At 37.6% G+C, this 14,360-nt stretch overlaps 4 protein-coding genes across 5 annotated transcripts in view; 2 read left to right on the top strand and 2 right to left on the bottom strand.

Moving 5' to 3' along the window:
- The window catches only part of LOC107464625 (NADH dehydrogenase [ubiquinone] 1 alpha subcomplex subunit 2), a 95,191-nt gene that overhangs the window by 32,101 nt on the left and 48,730 nt on the right, over window positions 1-14,360 (bottom strand). The gene's annotated exons all lie outside the window — the stretch shown is intronic.
- LOC107464622 (NADH dehydrogenase [ubiquinone] 1 alpha subcomplex subunit 2) overlaps window positions 1-14,360 on the top strand; it is a 63,522-nt gene that overhangs the window by 47,473 nt on the left and 1,689 nt on the right. The gene's annotated exons all lie outside the window — the stretch shown is intronic.
- The window catches only part of LOC107464676 (NADH dehydrogenase [ubiquinone] 1 alpha subcomplex subunit 2), a 63,240-nt gene that overhangs the window by 47,469 nt on the left and 1,411 nt on the right, over window positions 1-14,360 (top strand). Inside the window, exons 2-3 of the mRNA XM_052254100.1 lie at window positions 13,238-13,325; window positions 13,458-13,564. Coding sequence (XP_052110060.1) covers window positions 13,240-13,325; window positions 13,458-13,564 — 193 coding nt within the window. The 5' untranslated portion in view covers window positions 13,238-13,239. The remainder of the gene's footprint in view (window positions 1-13,237; window positions 13,326-13,457; window positions 13,565-14,360) is intronic.
- Window positions 8,609-12,127, bottom strand: LOC107464574 (NADH dehydrogenase [ubiquinone] 1 alpha subcomplex subunit 2-like). The gene is made up of 3 exons (XM_052254183.1): window positions 12,069-12,127; window positions 10,774-10,880; window positions 8,609-8,872 (listed from the first exon to the last, which is right to left on the bottom strand). Exons 1-3 carry the CDS (start codon window positions 12,125-12,127, stop codon window positions 8,769-8,771), a joined length of 270 nt encoding a protein of 89 aa, XP_052110143.1. The 3' UTR covers window positions 8,609-8,768.

Here is a 14,360-nt window from a genome sequence, read left to right as displayed (position 1 = left end):
GCATTGGTTGAGGAAGGGATAAAAATTGTTTTGATTCGGAGATCTCAATATCTCCTGAAACCCAATGAATTCCCCATTTCTGATCTACCACTTTCTCTTTACATTCTGCAATTAAATTCATGCAATCACCCCGATCCCTTTTTAATTTCAGCAATTTAGCTTCTCGCTCTTTAATTCATGCAATTTAACATTCCACAATTCTCATCTAAATCTTGATTCCGCTCAACTAGAACACACTTCTAATCCAAATTGCTCACTCAACCAATCCTTGTGGGATTCGACCTCACTCTATTGTGAGTTTTTACTTGACGATAACCGGTGCACTTGCCGGAAGGAATTTTTGCCGATCGTGCAATTTCCTAAAATCGTAGCATCAATGCTCTCTCGGGTTCACTTGATGGCATTTCAAGGACATAGAAGTCAATTGGAAACACCAACCCTTTGATATTCACCAATACATCTTCCGCAACACCCATCACGGTTATTATGCTTTTATCCGCTAGGACAAATCTTGCCGTCGACCTTTTTAGTGGTGGTAACTTCAATACCCGGTAGACGGAGAGAGGCATGATGCTAACACATGCTCCGAGGTCACACATACAATCTATGAATTGAACTCCATTGACGGTGCAAGTGACCATACAAGGGCCCGGATCATCACACTTCTCGGACAATGCTCCCATTAAAGCGGAAATAGAACTCCCCAATGGGATGGTTTCCAATTCAAGAATCCTATCCTTGTTCATGCATAGATCTTTAAGGAATTTTGCATATCTAGGCACTTGATGGATAGCATCAAAGAGGGGGATGGTTACCTCGACTTTCTTGAACATTTCTATCATTTTGGGGTCGAGTTCTACGCGCTTCCTAGCTTTCTTTGCAAGTGTTGGAAATGGGAGTGGTTGAGCAATTTCTTCTTCCAAGGTTCTCTTGGTCTTGGGGGTCTCTTTTGTTAGTTGAGCTTCTTCATCCTCAACTATGACTTGTGGTGTCTCCTCTTCCACTACCTCTTCTATATATATTCTCTCCTCTTCTTGAGTAATTGTGATGAGATTCGAATCCTTTGCTCCCTTCTCTTTTAATTGTTTTCCGGATCTTAGGGTGATGGCATTGATGCCTCCCTTAGGATTGGGTTGAGGTTGAGAGGGGATGATGCTTTGGATTGGGGGTTGAGGAGTGGGATTTGATGGTGGGTCCATGCGTGCAAGAAGAGCTTGTAGTGTAGAGGTGAGGCCGGTGAGACCGGAAGCAAGTGTGTTTTGTAGTTCCTTTCGGCCTTGGATGATGGTCCGGAGTGTATCATCTTGGTTAGAGGGGGCGGATGGGTATGTGAGTTGAGAATCTTGTGATTGGTTGGGTGGTGGTCTTTGATGTGGTGGTTGGTATGTTTGGTAGTTCCTTTGTTGATTTTGTTGGTTGTATGGTGGATTTTGTTGGTTGTAGGGTGGCCGGTTTTGTGAGTTGTTGTTCCATCTTTGACCTCCTCCATTGTTGTTGGTGTCCCTATTTCCTCGTTGATGATTGTCTCTCCAATTTTGATTGTGATTTCCACTCCCTTGATTGTAGCTTCCTCCTTGATAAGGGTGCCCTTGGTTAGGATTACCGCCTTGGTAGTACCCTTGATTTGGGCGGTCATAGAAATTATGGGTAGCCGCCAAAGTGTTGTCCTCTTGAAGGCTTGGGCACTCATCCGTGTAGTGGGAATAGCAAGAACAAATGCCACACACTTTCTGAGGGACCAATTGTTGATTGTATTGTTGAGGGGGTGGAGAGTGTTGTTGATATGATTGGGGTTATTGTGGTTGTTGTTGGCTCAATTGGAGTTGCCTCAAGATGGATGTCATTTCACTCAAGGATTTGGTTAGAGCGGTGGTTTCGCTACTAGTTGATACCTCATTCACGGTTTTTGGGCGGTTGACTCTTCGTCTCATATGCTGATTGGATTCGGCTAGGTCAATGATAAGTTGCCATGCCTCCTCCGCTGTTTTATATTTAGACAAAGAACCATTGCTAGAGGTGTCCAAGAGAGTTCTATCTTGTTCTCGCATCCCTTGACATATGTATCCAAGCAACACTTGAGTGTCAAGCATGTGATTAGGACATGCATCTAGTAGCTTACGAAACCGTTCCCAATACTCGTATAATGGTTCCGTTTCACCTTGTACAATACAAGACATTTCCTTCCTTAGCCTATCCATCTTCTCCGGGGGCAAGAATTTATCCAAGAATCCTCTTCTAAGCAAGTCCCAATCGGAGGTGACTTCACTAGATAGAGTGTAGAACCATTCTTTAGCCTTGTCCTCAAGAGAGAAAGGGAAAGCAAACAACCATATAGCAACTTCATCGGATCCTTCACGTCTAGTTGTTGAGCATATACGATGAAAGTCTTTGAGATGTCGAATAGGGTCTTGTGCGGGAAGCCCATGAAATTTAGGTAGGAGGTTGATCAAAGCTGTCTTGAGTTCAAAGTTTGCATTCAAGTTGGGATGAGTTACATGAAGGGGTTAAAGGACATAATCTGGTGCACCCGCTTCCTTGATAGTAACTCTCCTCGGAGCATCCATGGCATTGGTACCTAAAACAAAAGAAGAGTTGTTAGTGATATTGATGGGAGAATGGTTATTGCCTTCTTTAAGTGACGGTTCAATGTTCACTTTTAGTAAGGTGGTTGAGGTGGTGAAAACCTTTTCACCTTCCCCAAAACTTAACCGCTTCCGAGCTTGTCTAATATGAAGCAAAGTTCGTTCTATTTCCGGATCAAAGGGGACTAAGCTCGGATTCGGTTTCGTCATGCAATGAAGGAGAAGTAAAACTCATGGTAACGATGAGGGGTTAGTCACTTGAACAAAAAATCACAATGAAATGCAACTATGTATATATACACATATTTACTCTAAACAATAACATGGCACACTAAGCAAATTCCTCGGCAACGGCGCCATTTTGATAAACGAAATTTATCATGCCGATATAGAATTCAATAATGGATATAATTATGAGTATAGTCTAATCGACATTCAAACTTCGCATCAAACAATCCTACAATCTATAACCGATAGTACTAGTCTCCCGAGTCGTCCTCCTTTAGAATTGCTAGAGAATGCATCTTATTGAGTAGGAAGCCTTGTTATGATTCTTTGAGGGTTTAGCAAAGTAGATGACAAATAATCAATTTTAGAAGGCTTGGCCTAGGGTTGGCATTAGAAGTTCTATCCTTATAGTTTCTTCAATGATGATAACAATTAGGCCTTGCTTCATTTAGTTAACCCCTAGGTATAGAGGAAATTCAAATGAGAGTAACTAACTTGAGTCACAAGTCCTAGTTTTACCCTAGGGAAATCTAGATTTAGTGCACTCCAAGTCAATTAGCATTTCCTAATTCCAAATCAACAATTGACATTAACTATTCAAATCTTTCTAATGGTCCATACCCTATGCTAAGTGAGAAACTTTTACTCCATAACTAGTGTTGGCATTTTATCAAACAATTGATGAGCAAGGATGAAAGACATAGTAAGAATGAGAAGAAATTAGAATTAAAAGTGCTCCAACACAAGAAATTAACAACAATCAACAAAGAACAACAATAGAAATGAACTTCTCAAGAAATTGATAAAATCCAAAACTACAAAGTTGAATCTAGGATCTATAAGAATTGAGCAATTACAAGCACTAATTGAGATTAGAGAAGAAGATCTATAGCATGAACAAAGTAAATTTAGAATTATAATGGATCTCACCAAAGAGTGATTGAAAATTCAGAAATGGATGAAGATGAACCCTAATGAGAGCTTGGAATCTCTTTCTCTACCCAAGAGTGTAACTACCAATAGCAAAAATATCTAGAACCATCTAAAAATGAACCAAAACTCCCTTAACCCTTCAACCCTTGGTCTTCTTAAGCTCTTCCCGCCAAGGCACTTCCCCAAGATAGGATCTCCCACTGTCTCCACACCCAGGTCACGTGACTCTTTAAAAAATCATATTCGAGCATCGGCGCGCACGCGCAAAGCACGCGTGCGTGCCACTGGGGCATCTTGCAATGCGAGCAAAGCGCAACGTACGCGTGCGCGCCCATGGGGATCGTGGCTTAGCCACTACACGTGCCGGCTCGTAGCTTGGCTTCTGACTTTGGCTTCTAGCTGCGCAATCCATGCGGGCGCGCCAAGTACGCACACGTGCCCTTGCTGAAGTTCCCAAGGCTCAATTTCTCATGCTCCCTTCCTTTGCACCCATTCTCCTTCTCTCTTCCGGTCCATCCCTGCCCTATATTCTGAAACCACTTAACACACAGGTCACGGCATCGAATGGCACCAAAGGAATATTAGAAACGTATCTAGTTTAGTACAAGATAAGCATGTTTTCATTCATGAGGCAAAAATTAGGAAAGGAACACAAAGTCTTGTATTTTCATATGAAAAGCGTGCGGAATCTTTGATAAAACCCCTAAAATCAATACAAGATAAACCTTCAAAATGGGGTTTATCATTTACATATTTCGTTTATGTTATAAATGAGATAAGGAAAGCTGGCGCCTATAAATGTAACTCGTTAACAGATTGCCTGACCCCACTCCTGATCAATATTTCTCACATTTCTCTCCATCTTTAGGCTAGTTTATTGATATTTTTGAGTTCTCGATACGTTATGGCACGCAACCCTGACATAAATTGGCTAAACGCGTACTGACTCATTGCGGGAGTCATCCACTTTGAGGTTGGTGCTATCTTTTATGGTTCAAATTAATAATTGATTGTCTTTTAATTAGTGAATAGACAGGATAGATTGAATGATATTTAGGTAACACAGAGTATGTTAGTTGGCAAATATGGATTAAGATCTTTATAAGTAATTAAGTTAATTCATAATGAACTTTTTATTCATATGGAAGACTTGTTGACAACTTATTTTGCAGAAGTCAAGTTTATTCGTAGTGAAAATTTGATAAGTATGTTAGTTGGCAAATAGGAATTATAAGTACTATTTTTTCTTATGTTTATCTGATGGTTATCTGAGTTGCATATTATATATTTTATTATAGATCTAAACATGCTAGAGAAATTAGTTTGAAGTATTGTATTTGTAACTTTTTTACTTTTAAACAAAGGCATCGCCTTTTATTGCCTAGGTGAGTTAGTCTGTTATACACTTGCACTCCCGGATGCCATCGTTCCTTACCTGAGGGAAGTCAGGTTTGATGATACGGTGCAGCTCTGTGACTTTGTCTTTGACAACTCCCTGATCACTGCATTTTTGGAGTGGTGGTGTCCGGAGACCCACACTTTCCACCTACCATGGGGTGAGTGCACCATCACCCTGCAGGATGTTACGTACCACCTTGGGTTACGCACAGACAGAGAGCCAGTGGATGGGTGCCAGTGTGACTTCCAGACTTGACACAATGGCCGACATGGGAGTACGTGGAGGAGCTCCTAGGAGTCAGACCGCCCCTTCCAGCGCAGCAGGGTGCGCAAAGGAAGGAGTCAAGACCTAGTTTAGAGACCGGGTCTGGTAGATGCCAGCCATCACCGATCCGGCCACCCTTCAACAGTACACCAAGTGCTATATCATGCTGCTGATCGGTAGATACTTGATGACCGACAAGTCCAACAATCAGGTGCACATCAGGTGGTTGCCATTGTTGGCGGACTTTAGGAGGTGCAGCGGTCTTTTGTGGGGGTCCGCTATGCTTAAATAGACGTACCATTCCTTGTGCCATGCAGCACATCATGATACGACGGACATTGCCTACTGTACACCGCTTCTTACGGACGAACAACTGCTGCAACCTCTCGTAGGTGCATCTCACTATAGCTGAAATGGGTAGATACATTGTTCCCTTCAGCACTGCATTGATGCACTTGGAAAGGCTCGTTGTCATGTGACCACACTGACGTCCACCATCACAATGTTGCAGCCATATTTCCTTCTTAAATCTCCCGACCCAGTCAGCCATCTCACGCGATAAGGTCCTCAGAGCATCCATGTACCACTTGTAGCCAGCACTGCTAGGACTATAGGCATCATTAATGAGATATCGCTTGCCCTCAGCTGACTTGAACTGGTACATGAAGTTTGCAGCCATATGCCTAACACAATATGCATGAAACGCCCTAGGAGGCTTCCATAGGCTATCATCCGCTGTAAGCGCAGCCTTGATTGCTTGGAATCTATCAGATATAACAAGAAGCCCTTCCTGCGGTATGACATGGCGCCTCAAATTGGATACAAATAACGACCATGACTCCATACTCTCAGACTCAACAATGGCGAAAGCCACAGGTAGGATATTGCTGTTATCGTCTTGGACAACTGTAATTAGCAACATCGCTCCATACTTACCGTACAAATGTGTGCCGTCTACTGAGATAAAGGGATTGCAATGCTTGAACGCTTCAATGCATGGAGGGTACGACCAGAAAACCTTGTCAAACTAACTGCAGTCCGGAACCATCACGTGTCCATCATAGTATGGCACAGCACTCAAGTCACATAACGTGCCTAGACAACAACTCTGCAATGCTTGGAGCAACCGTGGCACCCTATTGTGTGACTCCTCCCAATCACCATATATCTGTGTAATTGTCTTTGTTTTGCCATCCATACCTTGCTGTACGGCGGCTTGAAGTGATAGCTTTGTCTCAGTGTACTTTGTAGAACAATGATAAAAACTGATGGACTTGACTGTATGAGCGGCAAGATGAGGCTGCATATGAGATGACTGTCCAACTGCTGATAATCCTGCGACATGGTGGGGGGCTAGACACGTATGCAGTCTGCCAAATTTATGCACCTCCCTAAAGTTTTTAAGTATCATCAAATTAAAATCTAACCAAAATGACAACAGCGATTTTAAAGACGAGCTAAAATCCTGAAACACTCACCAATATCCAAGATTCTGTCGGAAGGTGACCCGGAGGGTCCAAGGACAACCGTACGTGAAATGCCTGCATCGTACGTGGTACTTCATCCGGTCCGACTCAACTACCTGATACTTTGTGCTTCACCGAATGCTGTAATTCTTCACACCTTGCAGCACTGCCTCTCTACTCCTGAATCTATGACCAACCCTAAACTCCACACTACCATCCGTGTTGTAATCCTCAGCCCCTGTGTTCGAGTACGGAGTTTCTCATACATCGCATCCAAGTCCAATGTGTGGTAGTAGCTGGGCACAGATGATAACTCCGGGATTGGTTTGGGAGTTGGCAACAAGTATCGACGTGATCCCCCAACGGGAGTCTTTGGTATGAACTCATCTTCATCATCACCCACAGATGAACCACTTCCGTCACTATCGGCAACGTAGTCATCATCCGATCCTCACCCTTAACTTCCATGTCCTGCACCGGACTCGCACAGTGCAACGGACGTGGTGCGAGAGGAAGGTCATTCGGTAAAGTCTGAGGTACCACTACCGCCCCCACCAATGTTACGAACCTCCACTAAAAGCTCCATCACTTGTTCAACCATAATTCTCCCGTGCACATCAAACATAAGGCGCACATGCTCGTCGCCATCGAGGAAAAACAGATGAAATTGAAACACCTCATTCCCCATCGATGCTAGCATCCTATACCCGACTCGACCAACCTCTTTTGGCTTCGTACCACCAACGTGCGACAATATCATACTCTTTAGTTCTAACAACGAATCCACTCTTCTACTTCGAAAAAGCGTCAGACTCTCGCACTCAAATATCACCCTGCTGTCACTATGTCTCATCTAACAGTTGGGATAAACCATCGTAACAAAAAAACCACTACTATTAGACATTTTTTCCAAAGCTCTAGGAAGGAAAACGGAAGAGAAGGAATATTTGATAATTTTGTGAAGAATACCAATAGTTTGTTGGTCCTTTTATAGAAGCTAGATGTTTGTCTGTCCTATTATATCTCGTTTATTGTGTCAACAACCTAAACTCAGTCTTATCTGATTTACACTGGCCATATCTCGTTTGCACTGTAAACGAGATAAGGCATGTATGACATCATGTTTATAAACAAGATAATGAGAGACATGTGCGTACCATATCTTGTAAACGAGATACAATCATACTTATCTCGTTTACACTATAAACGAGATAAGATTAAATATGAAAAATCGTTAATACTATCAAAACTACATATATCAGTAATTATAATATTTATTTTATTTATTTAAAAAAATCTAACGAGTATATAATGCTTAATTACTTCTCATAATTTCATATTTGCTTTTAATACAAATATGTATCTAAACTCTAAACTAAATAAATTTCTTTTAAAAAAAAGTTTTAAAAACATTTACTAAATGTAAGTATTTTTTCAACTTAAAATGTATATTTAATGAATAGTAGCTGGGGACTGATGGGAGTGATGGCTAATGGTGTACAACGATCAATTTTGGAAACTTTATGGCAGGAAAAAACTCAAAGGGGAAAACAATACATAAATCGGTTTCTGCCCTTGTTACAGTAAATACAGAACATCTCTGGCAACGCAATCTTTCACCAAGAAATACTATTGATAAGAACCAAAGTCAAAGTGAATAGAATAAATCTGAGTTCTGAATGAATCCCTCAGCAGAGTCATGCAGAACCAGACTTTCAACTTGACATGATCATACTTGAAGTGACTATAAGATGCACATAGAGACCGAATGAAACCAGATAAATTACAATTAGAAATAATGGTAAAACTCTGGTTTATTATAAACCATAAGCAAATGTAATTAGAAGTATAGCATGAGAGCATTATTCCATTCCAAACAGTTCAGAAGCAGCAATATCAAGCTTTCAAAATCTCTCCGGCTTTCACCAGATCTTCAAGTGCCTTGGAGATCTGTGCCTCAGACAAGCCTTCCAATTTGATGCCTTTCTCAACACCAAAGTCTAGCATTAACAAATTGAACAAAGTGAGAGCTCGCCATAAAGAGGTGCTCATTTCAAAATAATGCAAGAAATAATCAAGATGTTCGATAGACATAGATAGATGAACAATAGATACGCTGAAATATGGGGATTTATTTCTTATACACATTCTATATGTCAGTGGATTCTTTAAGCACTCTTTAATGCCCTCAAAATCTAGAGAAAAAAGGGTAGGAAACTGGGAATTCGTTATCTCTATTTCCATGTCACCAATTTTTTCCCAAAGGTATGGTGATGCCTTTTCATGGAATTGCAGGTCTCTTCATAAATTCTATTATCTGGTGCACATTTGGTGGAATGTGGGTAGTTAACCAAGTCATTTTACATAGAAATTATATCAATATCAAATTATTAATTAAGAAAAAAATGAACATAAGCAGGGCCTTAGCAAGAGCAAAAATCGCTCCCTACATTAGGTTCTTAACTTGTATCAAATTTGTTATAAAAACCTATTTTGTTCACATTACATGATGAAGGTTGAAGGATGTCAACCGATATTTAAGAAAATAATATAATATGATGTTTTCTTTCAATAAATAATCTAAAATTGAACAATAAGGGGTAGTTTTTGTCATTAGGAAGATGTATGTTTACCCACAAATTGAGCATCCCAGGGGTTTTAAAAGTCGTAAAACCCAACCCCACAAAATTATTCTCTCAAATGTGGTATATATTTATGTCACAAATGACAGCATCAACCATCGAAATTGAGTTGCAAGAGAAACAGGTCGGTAGGAATGAGGTAACTCACCAAAATGGAAGAGTAAATCAAAGAGCTAGTTAAATATTAACCAAGCATGCCACATGATATGGAATATAGCGGTGCAAGGAGAAGTAACCACATGAGCATTTCCAACTAAAAAGAGGCACTTCATTAAAGTGAAGGTATGAGGATGGTGAGACTTCTTTCTTATTTCTGCAATTACCTATTCTGATACTATCTATGTACCAAGTTATTAAAATCTTCCATTTGTGTATCAGGTGAAGTTATAGATACCTAGCCATAGACTATTGGGATTCAATTTTAATTGTCAAGTGTGCAGGATGAAGAGTGAATTGTGGGCAAGGCTCTATGGGGATAGATTTATAAAATAGAAACTAACTCTACCAACTAAACAGAGGAGGCTGAATATTTTAGAAGTGGTAAGGGGAGGGGTATTGAGGGGAATATCTCAGAAGTTAGAAATGAACCAGACTTAGGAGAGTATTAAGTTTCTTGAATACGCAACTATAGAAGAGATTTGGCCTCCAGAAGAGGCATGCACATTTTACTATTCTTGCAATTTCAATCTAAATTCGAGCATATTTTCTGTGATCTAGTCCTATTATGCCCATGAGTACAAGGTTAGTAAAAGATAATCATTAAATGAACAATTCATTGACGGTGAATATCATTGCTAATTGTGATTGTAATTGGACTAGTTGGTGTGGATTGATCTTTGTGCAAGACCAGTACAACTAAAACTTTTAGCCTCACTATACATTAAGTGTGTAAGCAAGAAAGTTGAGAATTCTTGACTCAGGATAAAAGCGAAAAGTATTGTATACTAATATTTAGTTATGTATATTGTGCCAATGAACAAACGGGGATAGAATGGCTCATTGATGATGATATAGAACAGAAAAGCATATCAAAGGGTGATAAATTCAAATATAGAGAGAGTTTAATTTTGATGCACTGACAGTGAGTCGTTCACATATCTGTTCTTTTGGAAGACCATTCTTGCGGTCAATATAAAAAGTAGTTATTATTACTGACGTGGTTATGTAATTGGATGCATGTGTAAAACTACTCTACACTATCAAAATTAAATTCAAATAAAAATAAGAAGAAAAAGAATGAGACATTAGAATGATGATACCAAATCTCGCCCATAATTGGGGTTCAGCTCCACTGCATTCGCGGATCAGTATTGGCAATTTCGGGTTCAATGTCTTCAGTTCCTTATAATTCTTTTCCACAAATGTCCTGAAGATAACAAAAAAAAAAGAACACTCATTAGTCATTACTACTTAACTATCTACAAGATTTACATAATCAAATCAAGAGATAAGAAAATGTAAATAATATAATCTTGCAGATGAGCTTGCAGGTGATGACTCGCAAAAACCAACCAAAACCACGGCAAACAGACAAAAAATGACAAAAGCGGTAGATATTGTGATTCACATCATTATTTTGATAAAAAAATTTAATAAAATAATATTTTTTATTTTTTAGCATGTTTGATAAATTTTTAGTAGTAAAAATAAAAGTACTAAAAAAAATAAAAAATATCTTTTTTGAAAAGCTGTATTTTATATTTTTTAAAAGATTTTTTTAAAAAAAATATTTTTTTATGTAATAAATAAACAAAAAAATATTTTTATATTGTTATACCCAAACATAATTGATAGATAAAAAGATCTTTTTGCATGAAATATTTAAACATAAAATTATTTTTATTTTTTTATAAAATCTTTTAAAAAAAGATAATTAAAAAAAGTCTTTTTTTAGAAACTCACACAAACAAATCCATTGTTTGCATATTTAATTTTCTTTGTTATTCTTGATTTTGTTAGAGCTGGATCTAAAAAAGTTGAAGGTAAAGTCGATAAGGTTGTGTTTGTTTTGGAGAGTGCTAGATAAACAATAACTATCTTGAACAACATAAACAATCACCAATCAAATAAAAATACATTATACCCTAATTTAATGCTACTAATTAAATTTAAGATTAATTTACTCTTTTAACCTTATTAATTCACATTATTCACACATTATTCAAAAATATTGTTCGTTACCTATACTTTTCTGTTTGTTTTTTGGGACAGGACATTGAAATAGAAATTCGGATATATAAATTTGTGTTTGAGGCTCAAAAGTGATATATTCTTTATTATTTTTAATTTTAAAAAATACAATGCATCAATAACAAATTCTGATTATCATATTTCAATAAATAACATATTACACCATTTAAATCGAGACAATATTTGTTTGTAGAAAAGTCAAAATACTCAATAAAAATACAAATATAATCAATTTCGTTTTAGAAAAATCACATAAAAATGCTGTTTATTTTATTTTATACTAATATTTTATTCTATATTTTTATTTATTAAATTTGAAAAGTTATAATACCAAATATAAATGTCATGAAAATGACAAGTCTACCCTCCTGTTAGCTTTGGTTCTTCACCCAAAAGTGAACCGAACACTCGAACAGTATCCATCACTTCGTGGCTTCTTACGCAACAACGCCATTCAAACTTTGTGATTACATTCAGATAAAATAATTACACATTAACTGTTCAAAATTTTGGTTTGATTTTCTTATTGTATACATACATGTCTAATCTAAAACCCTCCTTCTTGATACTGATATCAAGTCACAAGGTGGACATTTTCGGAACCTAGAGGATTTGATACGGGATTTTGCAATATGATAAGAATTAATGTCATTTTCATACTGATTTTCAAAGATTTCTTAGCTATAATTTCTTTATCTGTAATTTTTTTGTCTATAATTTTTTCTCATTATAGTTTGTGGAGATGCTGCTTCATTTTATTTTTTCTTCCCTGGATCAGTATATTCCAATTTTTCGCTGTAATTGTTCTTCAGAAATTAGTATTGTGTAGAAGTATCCAATTTTACCTTGGATCTGTTGTTGTAAGTCTTCCCAAGTATTTATGTATTTTTTTATGAAATTTTTATCATGGTTCTTGTTTATGATTTTATTGAATTTCAAGGACATTCTGCAACCAGGGTGTAGGTATAGGGTTGTACTTTTGTAATATGATTGGAATATGCAGTTTCTATTTTCTTCTTTCAAGTTTTTTAAATTCTAGTAAATAAGTGGCCAAATTTTGGGCAGTAGAACTTCTGCTAGATCATATTGCTCAGTATTGCTTGTTTATTGGGAGAAAACTCAATAGTGGTTGGGCTGAAAATGATAATAATCATGAAATCTTAACCCGAGTTTAGTTAGTTGTTGTCTGGGTGAATGCTTGGGGGTTCAGACACTTTAAAATTTTCTTGCTTTTGGAACTTTTGTGTTTGAGATTAGTCTTCATAATATTGGCATGTAGACTTTTATATCTATGTGCAATGAAAGAACATTGCAAGTATGTTTCCAACTTCCAAGTAGTAGAATTTTTTGTATACTTTTGGGGCCTTTTAATTGATTGTCAATTATTTGTAGCTTAGCATTGCAACTTTGGGCAGTTCTGCCTGTATTAGTTTATCTTACATTGTGTTTGTTGGGTTTTAGTTTTACCTCCCTTCTTTATTGTCTCGTGATGAGAAAAAATCTGAAATAAATTATTAAATTGAGCTAGGAAAGCAATGGCATGGAGAGGACATCTTTCAAAGAACATAAGGGAGCTTAGGTTTTTGATGTGCCAGTCGTCACCTGCAAGCTCACCTGCAAGGTTATATTTATATTCACTTTTTTTGGGGGAAAATATCACCGCTTTATTATTTACATATCTTAGTGTGATTTGATTACTTACATATTATAGATAGGTGAGTATCAATTAATGTTGTTTTTTTCATTATCTTAGGATATTTGTGGAAAAGAACTATAAGGAACTCAAGACTTTGAACCCGAAATTGCCAATACTGATCCGTGAATGCAGTGGAGCGGAACCCCAACTATGGGCAAGATATGGTATCACCATCTAAGTCCCGTTCTTATCTGTTTAATCTGAATTTGTCACCATATTATTAATAAAAATTAATTTTGACTTTTAGAATAATATGTAACGTAGCAAGCATATCTAGGATGAAATGAATGAAAACAAATGAAACAGTAGAATCCGCACTGAACAGCCTATTACAATTAGCAATGATCTTCATTGTTGCTGATTTCTTCCTTCCATATCATGGGAGACACAATTTTTAAGAATTTGATAGATCAGATGGATTGGATAGCAGCAGAACATTCCGGTGAATGAACTGCCTCCATTTAGTTGGCACTCATGTGGTCATTTCTCCTTGCGTCCCAATTTACGTATCTTGTGATGCGTGGCCTACTTGATTAACTAGCTGTTGGTTTACTCAGCACTCTGGCTGAGTAAGCTCATTCCTGCAAACCGTTTCCCAAGTTGCAAAGTGTCCTCCTTCCTATCATTTGGACATGATGTATAAGCACATTTGAGAGAGAATAATTTTATGGAGTGAATTTTACATCTTTTGAAAACTGAGATGATCCAATTTTTGGCAAACTGTTGATATAAAACAAAATAAATTTGCATCTTCCTAGTTGCAAAATCTATCCCTGTTCTGAAATTATACATTTTTGCTCAAAGAAAAATACCATATAAACAATTGCTGAAAGAAAATACAAAATATTGTTTTCTTTTCTTATCCACTATGTGGGTGTCAACTGCATGGATCAGACAGTGCAGTTACACCCTGTCATGAATCATATACGGAATTAGCTTATTTTTGCTCAGATTTCTTCC

The sequence above is a fragment of the Arachis duranensis genome, chromosome 9 (genome assembly GCF_000817695.3).
Source record: "Arachis duranensis cultivar V14167 chromosome 9, aradu.V14167.gnm2.J7QH, whole genome shotgun sequence".
NCBI classification, from domain to species: Eukaryota; Viridiplantae; Streptophyta; class Magnoliopsida; order Fabales; family Fabaceae; genus Arachis; species Arachis duranensis.
Note: the sequence above shows the minus strand (reverse complement) of the source record. Positions and strands in the feature narration are given on the sequence as shown.